This window comes from Cryptotermes secundus, unplaced genomic scaffold (assembly GCF_002891405.2).
Source record: "Cryptotermes secundus unplaced genomic scaffold, Csec_1.0 scaffold1114, whole genome shotgun sequence".
Taxonomy (NCBI): domain Eukaryota; kingdom Metazoa; phylum Arthropoda; class Insecta; order Blattodea; family Kalotermitidae; genus Cryptotermes; species Cryptotermes secundus.
In genome coordinates this window covers 132,899-148,431 of record NW_019737401.1, presented here as the reverse complement: position 1 = coordinate 148,431, position 15,533 = coordinate 132,899, and the positions used below count along the sequence as shown (strand labels likewise).

The window sequence follows — 15,533 nt, the reverse complement described above, 5'->3', positions numbered from 1 at the left end:
AGCAACTCTTAAGAGTTATTTCATGATTACTTAGAGCATGAGAACTCTGAAAAATTGGTTTAGCAATTCATGATTTAGTCTCTCTCTCTCTCTGTCTTATATACAGATACCCGCATGTGCGCACGCACGAAATGCAACAGTGATATTTCATCTTAGCCTACTTCCCATATTTGGGTGCACATGATTCTGTAATAGGATGTATAGATCTGGACTACAGTCTTGTAAAAACTATGGATGCAATGCAAGTGTTTTTTTCTAAGACATACAAGGACAGGGAAAAATTATAACAAACAATGACTAACATAATCAATGACATTAAGTTGTGATAGATCTGCATTAATGTTCAAGTCAGATTTCGAGATTTCAGTAAAAACATGTTTAAACACTTGTTATAAAGATTACATTTCCCCCATTTCCAGGACTAGAATTCTGTTACCAACAGTATAAACTCCTATGTTCAGCAGTAACATCTGCAGTGACAGTTGATGCTTTCCATAACAGTTGGTTGAATTAAAGCAAGACATGGTAGGAATATCAACAACCTATTACCTGAAAGATGGTTTTGTGGGCGGGAGAGGTTGCAGTCATGGAGGAGGTGATGGTCCTCTCTTCTTCTTCCGCAGGCTCAACCATCACCAGCATGTCTGCTGCCAATGTAGCAGAGCTCTCCAGCACCCACTCTCCCACCAGCTTGGAGGCCTCCTTCCTGCCAAGACTCTCCACACTCCTGGCTAGCAGTGGTGACCGGCCTGAACTGCCATTGTCCTCCTGCAGGGCCTCACTGTCTTTTCTACTCATGTCTGTAATATCCACACCAATACTAGCAGCTGGCTCTGTCTCTCCAATGTAGCAGGGTGCACCCTCGGCTGCAGACGCGAAGTCAAACTCAGAACTGGCTGACACAGACACAGGAGTAATATCACCACTGTCACCACCAGTGGCTGAGAACTGAAGGAGCGCTCCATTCTCAGGCACAACAAATTGTCTTGGTTCCGCCTCCTTAGGCTGTGGGTAGAAATCAGTGCTGCTCTCGAGGAGGATACCCACATTGCTTAGGTCCTGGTCAAGAAATGTTGGGAAGATGTTGGCCAGGGTGGCTGTCAGCTCACCATACCTGTAACACTGGCACTTCACTAACAGCACACCATATGGCCAATATGACTTTAAAATCATAATTAGTTTGTAGGTTTCTTTGGTGTATCTTTGGGCCACACCACGCACTTAGAGACACATATGGCACCCATCATCCCTACAACTGAAGAAATAATGTCAGAAGCGGGAAAAGGCGGGATAGGGATATTGCTGCCTCGGTATTTTACTCAGGTATGTTACACCATGTAATTTTCCACATCAGGTTTAGAACATCACTGAACAGGAATATACATCTGAAAAGCTGCATGTACGTTTCTATTTTGCAGTGAGGTAGAGGAGAAAATTTGAACTTCTATATTCTGTCGGAGACACTCCCCATAATTCTGTATTCTTCCCATAACTGTAATGTATATGTATAGAAACATTACATTCTTTATTGCATATATATTAAATTCTTTCCTGTTCTAAAAATACTTAAGTGACATCATAGTTTTCTCAGCATCTAGCTAATAATTTAAGTTTTGTTATAATGACAGCTATTTCTCTGGGGACTAAAATAACAGCTACATTTGAAGGAATTTAATGCTGGTTCAAAAATTATGTATTTTATTAAAAACTAAATAGTACTTTCACTATGTACCATATTTTTAAAACTGTCATTATCACTGCCATGTTTAAGTCATTCTTGAAGCAGAAACAGACTGAAAGTGTTTGGCATTCTGGTGTAACACCTATACACACAAATGACCTCACAGGTGTCATCTGCCTTACTCCTCATACCAACAAATATGGCTTTCATTCTTAACCTTCCAGAACTTGTACAAACATACATGATGAATCTAGTGTTGAAAGGCACAATGAACAGTTCTTTTGCTACTGATAATTTGCAGCAGTGACCTCTACTAGTCATAAGAAAAATCGGTACCTTAACCTAATGCAGTAATTAAAATGGATGTCGCCAACAATAGTCATCCTCAGATTCTACGTGTGCTGCTACAAATGACTGAATGAGCGAGGGACTAGTCTCTCAAATAAAATGGCTCCTAAATATAGCTTTGATTCATTTTCTGTAAAAATGTTAAGAACCTTCTTTTTAATTTACCCCTCAGTCATGACATGATGACATACTGCCAAAAGGTAATAGAAAGTCTCCTTAATGATATTGCTGTCTGTAACAATCATCTCTGATATGCTTAGTATTAGAAATTTGTAAAACTATGCACAGCACCTGCAGTAGAAACACAGACTCCTAACTCAAGGCTGACAGAGAGTTTCCATACCCATCATTACTGATGAGACTGGCTGACAGTGACATCTCACTGCTCTCTGAAGTTCCTGCAGTTCCCCCACCTCCACGCAATGAGAAGATATCAGATGTCCCATTTGGAGAAGATGGTCCACTGCTGGACACAAAAGAAGGAGGCCCACTCCACACAAGACCTGTGTGACAAACCACATGTCATGTTCCATTTCTGCACTATTAACTGAACCAGAATTTTTAATCATTCCTTATTTCAGGATCCTATTTAAACTGCAGAGTTCATGGTATAAAATGAGACAGGACAGAATGATCATCAACTCTGTAAGTTATATATGCCATTAGGGAAAATGGTCACACCTGCTTCAATATATTATTCTGGCATATGCTTGGTTGCTATAAAGAAGAATGCCTCAGCCAGTATAGGTCACAACTGGGTGGTTTTTGAAAACTGAGACCTCTTTGATTATTAGAATATTAACCACAAGACAACAACATGACTGACATAAATTCTGAGACATGGTCTGCTTTGTTCAAACAGTGGCAACATTTTTAGATATATTTTGAAATTGGCACTTATATTGCAACAGCAATTCATTTTGTCACCAACAGTCGACAACCTTATGCTCTTCCATAGTCTTTCTTTGATCAATATACCCTATAGAATATCTAAAAACAAGACATCATTGCAACTTCAAGGACAGCCAGGGTCTTATTTGAAGAAATCTTTATGGGATTAAAGAATTATAACTACTTTATACACATCATAAAATGTTTTCTTTCTTCAATGAATATATTCAGAAGAAAATAGTGAGTATCCTGTTCACCTGCTTTTCAGACTGTTTGTTATGGACAATATGAGTGGCATTTGTGACTGGAATATAGTGATCTGCTTCCAGGTATCCAGAGAATAATGGGCAGGATATTTGCTTCTTAAGAAAATGTTCCTAATTTATGTAAGTTTCAGGAAAGCTCTAACATTGTGCTTCACGTAATGTTAAAAATTATGAGAACACAAAATTATTCACATTCTTGTGTCCCTTCAAAGAAGAAACCCTGCTATATCCACAATATTACATAAACCTTGGCTCCATACTGTATTATATGCAACTGGAAGTTAGGGGACATAACTCGACCATTTTTGGATAATACACATATCCCTCACAATGAGAATTTTTAGAAATTTTATAAATTCTCGTAACAGTGAGGTTCCACTGTATGTTCACTAGGCATGGAGGTGCTACTAACTCCAAGAAGTCTCCATATGCTTCACAAACCATCTTCAATTACAAAATATTGTAAATATGTAGATGAATACAGAATCTCTTTGGAAGCCTGTTACTTGTGTATGCAATGTTTACAATGGGCAGTTCAGTAGCATGGCCATGCTGTTCAACAGTGGATGGTCTCATCTTCTAGCTGGCTTGGAAAACTGAGCCGATTGGATCTTTACAGAACATGCTGTTTCTGGCAGTGGCTGCAACACACAATGGGTTGCTGATTTGTACATGGAAGTGCAGAAATACTCACTGCTGCTGGGAGATTGCAGATGGAGTGGAGGAGGTGGCACAGATGCAGTTGATGGTAGAGGTGTTGATGGATTCTTCGGAGGCGATGACGCTGGTGTTCGGAACAGTGGGGCAGATGTCATGACATCCAGGAATGAGTCAAGCTGCCTCAATGACAGTGCATTGTGCAGGGTCTCTAGGGGCCTGATAGGAGGCACACCTCCACATCCTTCGATTGCTGCAATAAAACACAAAAAGAATGTCAAGTTTCTGAGTGTAACAGAAATATCTATATGTATACAAGTGTTTCTTTATTCAGTGGTGCAAGACTTTGTAATAAGCAGATTAAGCCCTTTCACAATCAGCCAAACTTCTACCAGTTCTAGTGCTCTGAAAATTTCAAGGTAAAAACAGCTTCATATGCATAACTAAAGTTGGACTGGAAATAATGATATTTGGCTTTGGAGGAGATGCTAATTGCATTTATTCCTAATTATATGGTAAAGACCCGAAAAGTTGATACTTATCCAGATGATGAAGAAGTGCCACATTTTTCCAGAAATAAAACGGTCATCCATCACCATTAAAACCTCCCATTGGCAGTTCAATCCTGCCCACACCTTCCCACCCCAAGTTTTTCAGACCAATTACAACATTATCCTATCATCAATACCCATGTTTCATGCTCTGACAATGTCAATCAAAATTATGTTTGCATTTCTTGTGTCTCCAATTCAGACTGTAATACACTTGTCCATTGAATTCTTCTTGATACAACCATAACATAACATAACCACATAACCATCTTAACAATAATAGGTCAAAAGTACAATCCGTGAAAATCCTCACTACAGGTTTCTTCATTCCTTCAATATCTCATCCCTCATGGCTCCAGCATCTTATTTCCAAGCACATTCATTGCCTGTTCTTACCCGAAAGTGAGACCAAGTTTCATACTCATATAAAATGACAAAAATACACAGGGTGTATCGAGATATTCCTCCCTAACTTCCAGGTAGTGCTTCTTGGGTCAATTTGAGTTGAAATAGTTGAATGTGCTCTTGCTCAAAGTTTAGATGTTATGGAGATTGAGGCAAGAGTGGCTTTAAAGAAAGAAGAGTTGCCCCATCATGTTGAAAATATATCCGGCAACTCTGTGATGTGGACTTATGACCATCTGTGCTCCACAGTGTGCATGTTAGTGGTTGCTATTAGCCAGCCATTAGCTAGTTCAAGTTGATACTGTAACAGATTTGCCCAACACATTGCCAGGCAACAGCTCTGTAAACAAGGTCCAACACACAATAGATGAGGCTGTGTTTGGTATGTCATCCATGCCCAGCAGTGGTGGAACAAAGGGGTTATGCAATCCATTTCTAAGCAATGGCTTGGTAAACACACTTACACTTAAGCAGTGACATCAGCAACAACAGAGATGGAGTTTTGTGTGGGGTCTGTGTAGTGTTTATAAGAGAAGTGAATGCAGTGACAGAGTTAGTTCAAGGGCAGTTATGAGTCAGTCATAAGCTGGAGGAGTGAGTCCAGAAGAATTTTTAGTTCTGAGGTTCCACAGTGATTGAAGACAAAACAGCAAGAAGATTTCATAGTGAGTTGAAGTGCTAGATTCTTTGTTGAGATCCGTTGCCAGGAGATGACTAGTGAAGACAGACAATCGTAGTGCATGTGCAATGGCGAACTGCAAATTGTGTAAATCAGTGACAGCACTATTTAAGTGTGATTAAGAGAACATGTAACCAAGGTGCTAATAAATCCAATCATCCAAATTAGAACCCATTATTTTCGTCACTCGTACAATGTGGCTGTGATGTCATATGTTACTGTTAGCATTAATGGGAAGTGCATTCATCAATATTACAAAACTTTGTGAACTGCTGTTACATGTATTGAAACTAATTTGAATTCAAAATGTTGCAGAACACTGAGACTCACATTGTGGAATGCCTGTTCAGAAATATTGTTTTGATTCACAGGTTTCTCCAAGTTAATTAATGGCTCATGTCTGTACAGCCAAATGAACTGGGTGGAAAGGGTAATGTGCCTGAAAAGTGGATATAATTTCTTTTCCAAGTAATCAATTCAATTCTACTGCCATTTTTGGTCTAATAATATTGTGGTATGTAGACCTATTGCTAGGCAATGACCATGAAACAAACAGCTAGGCAACAGCCCATTAACAGCAACAGAGCAATGGTATGGTGTTTTCTGTGCAGTCTGTGCTGAGATGTTATAAGCAGAGCAGTTAGTGAGAGTCAGTTGAGTTGAGTTGAACTGAGCAATTTGGATGATGAGTGACTGAGTTAGTCAGTCAGTGAGATAGTTAGAGAACTGATGAGGTTCAGTCATGAGCTGTTGCTGCGAGAAGCTGAAACCTGAGGCCAGGAACAGTTAGAGAACCCAGAAGAAGGGGAATGTCCACCACTGGAAGCCGCTACCAGGCAACGGCAGTGAAGATGTGACTGTGAACACTAATGTATGTGTGAATGCATGCACATGTGCGTGCATGCGTGTGTAACAGTGAACTGTAAAGTGTAGTAATGTGCTGTACCAAAGAGTCAAATTAATCAGGTCACCAATCCAGACCCTGTCTATAGTCACACTCATACTTGTGACAATATGAACAGTCAATTTGATCATCAGCTGATTTTTCCATGATGTACAATGGCCATTCTCAATAATTTCATTCATATATGGTGCTGTTTTGAATTTCATTTATTTAATAATTCTTTCTATGTTTCATAAGCTACACATGTACAATATCAAAAGAATTGACATGGTCATGGGACATCTGAAGGGTTGTCAGAGTAATTCGCCTTGAGGGACTGTGTGAAACTAAGATAACTCAGTCAGCATTGCTAACTTCCCAGTTGACAATCAAAACCCCTCAACATAAAGCAGGAATGCTAACCATTCAACTGTTATGTACATCCCCATGGTGTTAGTCCTGCCAGAAGAATGCTGAATCAGACTTTATATAAAGTTGAAGCAAGGTTCCTTGGAAATTATTATAACTCAAGTTATCCCTGGGTAAAATGATCTATTTCTTCCACAGATGTGGCAATTATTTCCTGTTCCAAACAGAATTTACAAGTTTGTGGATATCAGAACTCAATGTAAGATTTGAGGCTTTAACGGCGATGACTATGAACAAAGCAGTCTTCTGGGATTTNGCAGGGTTTTGTGTTTGGGGAGAGAAAGGCAAGGTTAAAGGCTGGGCACTAACCCTTAAGCTGGGGGTGGGATGGGGTGGGGGTGGGGTTGTTATGTTAGTTGGTCATGGCCTGTGTAGCCTTCTGGATCTGACGTCATTTCCCGGGGGGGGGGGGTTTAAGAGAACAGATGAGAGGCTTCCATGACTTGCTGAGACAAAACCCCCCCTCTCTGTTCATATCTTCAGGATGGAGTTCAATCTCAATGGCTTCCCTAATGATGCGATCCATATAGCGGGTCTTGGTGGCAAGGATGGAGGTATTCTGAAGCTGAATACGGTGTCCCAGATTGATGCTGTGTTCAGCTACGGCCAACTTGTCCGGATGTTCGAGACGGATGTGCCGCTGATGCTCCTTCAACCTCAAGTCCACGGAGCGGCCTGTCTGCCCAATATAGACCTTGCCGCACTCGCATGGGATACTGTATACACCCAGCGTCCTTAGGCCCAGGCTATCTTTAACCGGTCGGAGGAAACTGGATAATTTGTTTGGAGGCAGACCCACTGCTTTGATGTTGTGCCGGGAGAGCACTCTGCTGATACGGTTGAATATGGTCCTGACATAGGGAAGGAAAGCGACTGAGCCCGGTTTGTCTTCAGGCCGGCTGATGTTGGGCCGACTGTTGAGAACTCTGTGGATCTGCCGGTTGTTGTATCCGTTCTTCTTGAATACATCTCTCAGGAGCACCAACTCCGCATGTAGGCTGTTTTGATCACACAGTGCTCTAGCCCTGTGCACGGTCTCTTTGCTCGTGGATTTCTTATATTTTTCCTTCTACCCTGAAGATGGAGGCGATACATTCCTCCGAAACGTCGGTTAACACCACATATACACAGTGCCAAATCCCAGAAGACTGTTTTCTTCATCAGAACTCAATGTCTGTCATCCATGGATTAAATGTAACAGACTTTGATCATTACTGAGTGATTTACATTGTTCCAGTTTTCCAATAAGAAAACTAGGCTCAGACACTAACTGCTGAACTGTGAAACTATATGAAGCCCATAAACTTTTAAAAGTTGCAGTAGTTTTTTCAACTACTGAGAGAACAGTAAGAATCCAAAAAGAGACTGCCATTCTCATATTCTACAGAGTTCACAGCAGTTACACTTCAGCATTTCCTTCTATTCATTAATACACCATCAATCTGATGCCACCAGATGTAGCCCGAGTGTAGGCCTAGCTATATACATCACAATGTGGAAATACTATGTTTCTGATAATAAGATTTTCTGATGTGCAACGTTTATTATTACATATATTTTATTGCTATTAATTTTGTGTGAACATTTTAATTTATGTTGGTTTCATGTAACTTAAATTTAGACCTGAAACTCCTGTCACACATTCATCATCAGAAAAAATTAATCAGGTAGTTCCTTTTAGAATTCTGAATATTCTGGATTAACACAAGAACATCAAACTACTTACCTGAGACAGAAGCAGAGTTTGGAATCATGTCTCGCAGGTTAGGTGCACTGGATGATCCACTGATGACAGCAGTACTAAACAGGCTGCTAGTTGATCCACCTGCTCCAGCGCCAGATATCTTCTTACCAACTCCCATTGCCACCATAGGGCCAAACCCCAACATCTTAAAGTAGCTCATCTGGCCCGAGATACTGTGGCGGTGGCGCCGCCCACCCATTACCACCATGGTGGTACCAGCTGGACCCTGGTCTGTAGCAAGAGTGTTAGGGACTGGTGGCGGAGTAAGAGAATGGGAGCGTGACGGAGAATGGCTTGGTGAGGGAAAGCTAGGACTGGAATGAGAGTGAATGAGCGGTACAGCTGACACGTGACACAACGTACATGGGGATGGCACACACAGGTGACAGGGATCTGCACAGTGACAATGAAAACATTCACAAAAACATACGGTGCAAAGAAGACAGAATAAATGATAATGAGTGGTAAGGAATGTGAAGGACAGAAAAAGAAAAAGAAATCATAAGAAAATCCAAAGCTAAGAGAAACTCCTTGCCTGGTTGAAATGTGTTACAGCATTCACACACAAATTTGCTGATTAGAAGAGGTGATCAAAGTAAAAGCTCTGGGTTTCAATTTAAACTGTGCTGCAAACTGAAAGAAACCCCAGTCGAGGGTGTTCCTTTTGGAATTGATGGACCTATGTACAGCAAGAAAACATGGCAAGGCAGCATCCAAACCCTCCTGTAAATACTCCCACCTAGATAATAATAATCCAGACAATTTTATTTTAATGGATAAAGCTATGTTCTTCTCCAAAGTCTTATGGCTTAACCAGGTATTTCAAGTGAACTGAACCATGTATATTTTTTCTATTGCTAGTGGGGCGGGACTAAGTCCCTTGTACTGCGGCCACTTCTGGCCTATTGTACCAGCTCCAGATGATAGGTGAGGGTGATTGTGGAGCAGTTGGTGAAATGGAGATTGGCAGGGGTACTCAGAGAAAACCTGCCCCAGTGCCACTTTGTCCTCCACAAATCCCACTTGACGAGACCCGGGATTGAAACCGGGCCGCCGCAATGGGAAGCCAGCGACTAACCACTTGAGCTATGGCGCGGCCAACTGAACCGTGTAACTGTGAGTTCGATTTCCTTTGTATTCATCATTCCACATTTAATAATTTAGCATTTAATATTCCTACATCCAAATTAAGGTACACCGGACATGCTAACGTAAAATCAATTTTCTGTTCATAGTTAGGCCACTGTTCAGGAATTTTACTATCTTATGTACTACATTTTAATACCCGGCATATTTTGTACTGTTATTTTTTTCCTACTGCCTAAGGTAAGTCTTTGTTATTTAGTACATTTTATGAACAAGTTTAAAAATGATTAAAACTGATTACCAAACCTTTTATAGCTTTTACACTGCTGTACCAGAACAATACTGGAACAAAAGATTACTCACTTAAAAGCAACATCATTATACGTATTAGTAAAATTCTCATAAAATCTCTCACACAAATCATTCTCCTGTATGTGTTACAGAAAATAGAGAACACTAAATATAACAGGATCTTACAAATTAAATTTAGAACAATCAATGTTTAATGCAAAGACAGTGTTCTAAAACAGATATAAAAAAGGAAAGTTAACGTAATGTACAATCCAGCCAGGTCATGGCTAGTTTGATCATCTTAATGATGACAACTAATGAAACTAAACTTAAGTGACCATAACTTTTTAATGCGTCATTTCAGTAATGTTAACTTCTTATTCACTTTCTCACATGCAAACCTGTGTTAAAATCTTAAAATTCATGTTTTTATTTAATTAAATATTACTTTTCACATCACTGGTGCTCTACATGTTTTGACCAATATGGTTACCATCAGGTGTCTTGAAAATACCCTCGTTTATGTGCCCATGAATTGTTGTATGTTTGTAGTGCTAGGTGATTCCTCTTACATGTCGTGTTTAGCTGTTATCTTCAGTGAACTTTAGTAAGGTTACTAACCAGCAAATAAAAACACAAAATGATTATATCTAAGATCTTCACTAATTAAAATATTACATTTTTAAGCCATAATGTATTAATTTTTAACACTTACTTCCATTTTAGAGCATGCAACAGAAAAGTTAGAAAGAAAAAAAAAAGTTAAATTTTAACTAATTTCCAGAGTCTGAACTCTTGTTCAAAAACTGAAATGACTGAAACCAGCCTTGCATTTATATGAGTCCTCTCCAAACTCTCTTGGATAAGGAATGAACTTCTGAATGTTACAAACACACTTTTATAATCCAGAAAAATCTGTAACAATTCTCTTATGACCACATATATTCTGACGCATGAGCAAAACTATCTTCTTACAGCTCTCCTAATCTGCAGCATCCCCAATCCATTTCCTGATATGCCAACATTTAATGCCCCTGTCTGATAATGATCTATTAATTTGGACCAACCAATGACATTCAAAATATAAGGCACCCCTGCACTGGCATGATCTACCCACAATAAAATATGAGGATAAATTGCCAAACATAGCTCAAAAATTCTGCTACCAAAATCTCTGTCATGTTTTCAGACTTCAATCTGATGTAAAACAACACTTCACTTCTGCCCCTGATACTGTCATAGATTCCAGAGAGATATTATTTAATGTACAAAAAATGGTCCAGGAAAATCAGCATTTAGAAGAGAAAAAGAGAAGTGTTGCAGCCATGCCAACATGCAAGTTGTACTGTGAAAAATAAAAAAAGCATTTTATAAATTAACTTAAAAGATAAGAGACAAGAGTATAATATAATGTGAATAATATTAGGTTAAATTAAAAGAAATAAATGTTATTTTACTAAGAATAAAAGCATGCTACATCATCTAAATTTAGGATCAAACAGTGGATTCTTGATTACATAGCACACATTGATAAATATGTGTACTGCCAGAACAAATAAAATTGGTGCCTGACAGATCAAATTCTGGTAACCAAGAGCCCACAGCCAACTGATGTGTGACCTGTTCAGTAAGGTTGTGGAAAGGTAGACACATTGCACCCACTGGAGGCTCCCTACTTAGCATTGCACAGTTGAAGTTGGTCTGAGGGCCTTGTTAAGCGCAATGTTATAGATGTCAAACAGACTGTGAAGCATCCTTTGTGCTCTCCATTGCTGAAATATCTGTCATAAAAATCATACCTATTTGGGGATGTCTTGGAATTGTTAATGGAGTTGGATGCACCTAAGGAGGTGACCCAGGAACAGCCAACTTAACCTTTAATGGCCGAATGTTATATATATGCATCAAGCAGCAACCCGTGTTGGATTTATGTTATTTATATATATATATATATATATATATGATGCAGGGCACGTACACTCTTTGGGAGTGCTGACAGTTCAATCTTGGTTTTGAAACCAAAACAAACACACGCATGTTCATGTCAGAGGTTTATTTGTTAGCTCTGAACAATGAAATAATTTATCACGGTACTGGTTTCCATACTATTTACATTTATATATGACTGTTTATGACCTGGTCAGCCAAATATAGCCTAGCTTCCACATCCTATCACCACAGCTACTGCTCTCCGCAGCTATTCAACTGCTCTGAAGATGGAGGCGCTACGTTCCTCCGAAACGTCGGCCAAAACGAAGAATACACGGTGCCTAAACCCAGAAGACAACTTTCTTCATAGCCTAGCTTTGTTCTGAGAACTGAAGAGGAAATATTCATCGGTGCTTAATGATGATAATGAGTGTAGCAAAGTTACTAGTCACTCCATGACACCTAAAATCACTACAAAAGAAGTGTTTAAAAATGAACGCTAGAGGCAATAAAACTGCCTTCCAAACAATTCTCCCCAACATTAATGCTTCAAAACCCTTGACAACTCAAGATCACTACAGCATATTCCTGATTATCCCTGTGCTATTTTAGTTGCAAACTGGCAGACTGCCTATTAGGTTCAGTCAGTCTGTTCATCTCTCTGTCTGTACACATAGAACAACTCAAGAACTGCTGGATATAGTTTTATTAAATTTGATACTGGACAATTTTATGTAAGTATGTACAGATACATCAGTTATCACTCTGACTGCAAAATTTTAATAACCACTTTACATGAGACATATTTTGTGCATATTTTGGGTGTAACTCACCAAATTGTTGGCAGAGGAGAAGTTTCAAATAGAGGTTGCAGAGAAAAGTGAAACACACACTTTATGTTTACTATATTTTTCCTGGAACTCTTAAAGCATTTAAAATAATTAAATTAGCAGTTGTGAATACAATTTTTAATTTCTATGTTTAACAGTCACTATGGTCTCCTGATCTTGCATTATCTGTGTTCTTTGATTATTCATGTATCCTTTCCCCTTCAACAGAACAATTACCAGTAATACAGTGTAACTAAATAAGCATATTTACCTTCATGATCAGTATTCGCAACAGTAATTTCTAAAGCAATCATAACTTCACAATAAATCATAGTGAAAGAATTTAAATCAATAATTTATCACAGGTAGTTAATGAGTGCAGTAAGCCACCTGAACCATGTACTCAGAACAGCAATGTTTGAGTGAAAATGTTCTGATATGATGACAGAAGTAAGGAGTGGGGGTAAGACATGCATGAAACAAGGTGTAGGTTTGTGTTGGAATTGTGCATTGCTAAGTGTACTGCTGGAATGTAATATCATCAGAGCAGAAACATGTTCCTCCAGTTGGCAAATGTGGTGAACCTACATACTAAAGGATGTCAAGTGGTGAGGTGTGCAGGCAGTTCCACGCCACGGGGATCTCGAACCAGATGAGCTCGTTGTTGGACTAAATTACAATATTCATTGACACGCTTCACCTGCTGCTGAGGTTACGGCATCTTACACCCAGTAAGAACGTTATCTACAGAAGTGTGGTTGACAGAGGGCATTAATCTTGTACACTGCAGTGCCAAGCAGAACAGGGGGTTCAGAGGAAGAAATCCATGCCCTGAGGGCCTCTATATGCAGGGAAAGTGGAATGGACCTACTTTCCTAATCAGCACCTACCCCAAAGCTATTCTGTATATGGTACTGAAGGCAATTCTCAATACCTGTCATGTCTAAGCTTCCATGGTTCTTTCTCTGAATTAGAATTGTGCTGAACTGAACTGGGTTTGTTGAGATCCATCTGAAAGATCTGATAATTGAAATTCATCCACAGGGAGTTCCACTAAGCCACATCAATATGTCACTCAGTTCAAGTACCTGAATAATCATACCACAGAACTGAAAGAATGTAGACACTGAAACACTAATATTTTAATAAAAAGCTTCAGCTCTTCAGTACAGGTCCCAGGCAACTACCGTCATGCTGTGAGAAATTATACATGCTGGTCGACAAAGACAGGACTCTAAACAATTACTGCAAATACGGTAGTTAGAAACAATGCCTTTCTCAATTTGTTCAAGTTACACAGAATATGAAAATACATGAGTGGTATTTGATAAAGTAATTCTTCTCCCACATCTGCTCATGGAATGGGAGTAATGGTTCATCTATGACTTACAAAGCATGTAACTCCAGAGCATAATGAAACCTGCGCTTAATTCGGCCAACATGTCAAAACAAATGACATGACACATTCAGTAACATCAAGCCAACTCATAATTAGGGTCAATAATATCTGTAAGCTGTGACCAAATTCCATGCTAAGGTGAAGCTGCAAAGCTAAAACATTCAGGCCCCAGCATGAAATACAGTTGAGTGGCCAGATTTGTTCTCTTGTCAACTATGTCCTTATGACAGCATCCTAGGATTTACAGACAGACAGGTGGATTCCACAGTCATCTGAAAATGCTTCTGTTAGGAGACTGAACCCTAGATGTGTTCTTTGTAGTACAAAGTCATTTCACAGACTGAGCTACAATGCCTCACATGATGTTCCTGTGAGCAACAAAGTTACTTTTCTTGTGGGCAATGAGTACTTATCTGCAAAACGGGCTCACTATCACAGCTATAGCACTCGCACTATCTACACACATTACTCTAATGTTAATATGCTCTGTTTGTCCCGGTTCAATACAACGTTTAAGAATCACTCCACAGATGCAGTATTTTCTAGAGAGATTTGCTTCTCCTGCCTCTTCCCTTACTACATGATTACTGTGTGTAATTGCCATAACCACAACTGATTACACAACCAAGCAGATATATGTTGCTCACATGACAGGGAGGGAAAAAGAAAACACATTTTACATTATTAAAACAGTACACAAACAATTATGGATACAAATGTGCATGGAGCTAGCCAGAAAGAAATGTCATCAGATAAGAAGGTTACAGCAGTTCTGTCAGAGGGGCAGCACTCTGCAATTTACTGCAACATGTAGTGTCGTTAATGTATAGTTTAAATAAAGATTATATTATAAAAACTTAATTAAGAGGTTCATTTTAACAGTGCAATTAGAATGGCAGAATTATCTTAAACATATCAGGAACTTTAATTCAATTATATATTAAAAAAATGCATTTTCAAAAGTAAGCACTATGTGAGGAGAGTGTTGTTTCATCACACTGTGAACTGTGTCTATAAGGAACATATTTGATGCTGTCACCTACACCAGTGCATCCTGGAGCCTATACTCTGGTAATTCCTTATCTTCTATGAATATTTTTCATCCAGTTTAGTTGTACATAAAAGGACTATGACACTTCTTAACCCTTTCGCGCGGTGATTTAAATTCCGCGGCCGTCTCTCTGGCGGTAATATATTCAGCCGGCCATTTAAATTTTGCTCGAAAATGATTTATTCATCATTGTTCTTAAATTATATGAGATATGAACATGAAACTTTCACTAAAATGATCTTAAAAGGTGGTTTTATAACCTTACCTTATAATATGAGCGCCCTGTATCTCGGCAATGGAAGCAGGTTGTTTAGTATTTGAGCAGTGAATGGTACGCCTTGAAGCATGAAACTTTCACTAAAATGATCTTAAAAGATGGTTTTTATAACCTTACCTTATAATATGAGCGCCCG

At 39.1% G+C, this 15,533-nt stretch overlaps 1 protein-coding gene across 13 annotated transcripts in view; it reads right to left on the bottom strand.

Annotated features, from left to right (window-relative positions):
* Positions 1 to 15,533, bottom strand: part of LOC111870405 (inositol hexakisphosphate and diphosphoinositol-pentakisphosphate kinase) — a 112,280-nt gene that overhangs the window by 4,468 nt on the left and 92,279 nt on the right. For 11 of the 13 annotated variants that reach the window (XM_023862662.2, XM_023862663.2, XM_023862661.2 and 8 more), the window contains exons 24-27: positions 8,517 to 8,927; positions 3,881 to 4,096; positions 2,373 to 2,532; positions 550 to 1,114 (exon numbers count right to left, since the gene is read on the bottom strand). In XM_023862662.2, coding sequence (XP_023718430.1) covers positions 550 to 1,114; positions 2,373 to 2,532; positions 3,881 to 4,096; positions 8,517 to 8,927 — 1,352 coding nt within the window. Of the gene's footprint in view, positions 1 to 549; positions 1,115 to 2,320; positions 2,533 to 3,880; positions 4,097 to 8,516; positions 8,928 to 15,533 lie in introns of those variants that run through there. The other 2 variants (XM_023862672.2, XM_023862673.2) reach the window with 2 other exon arrangements.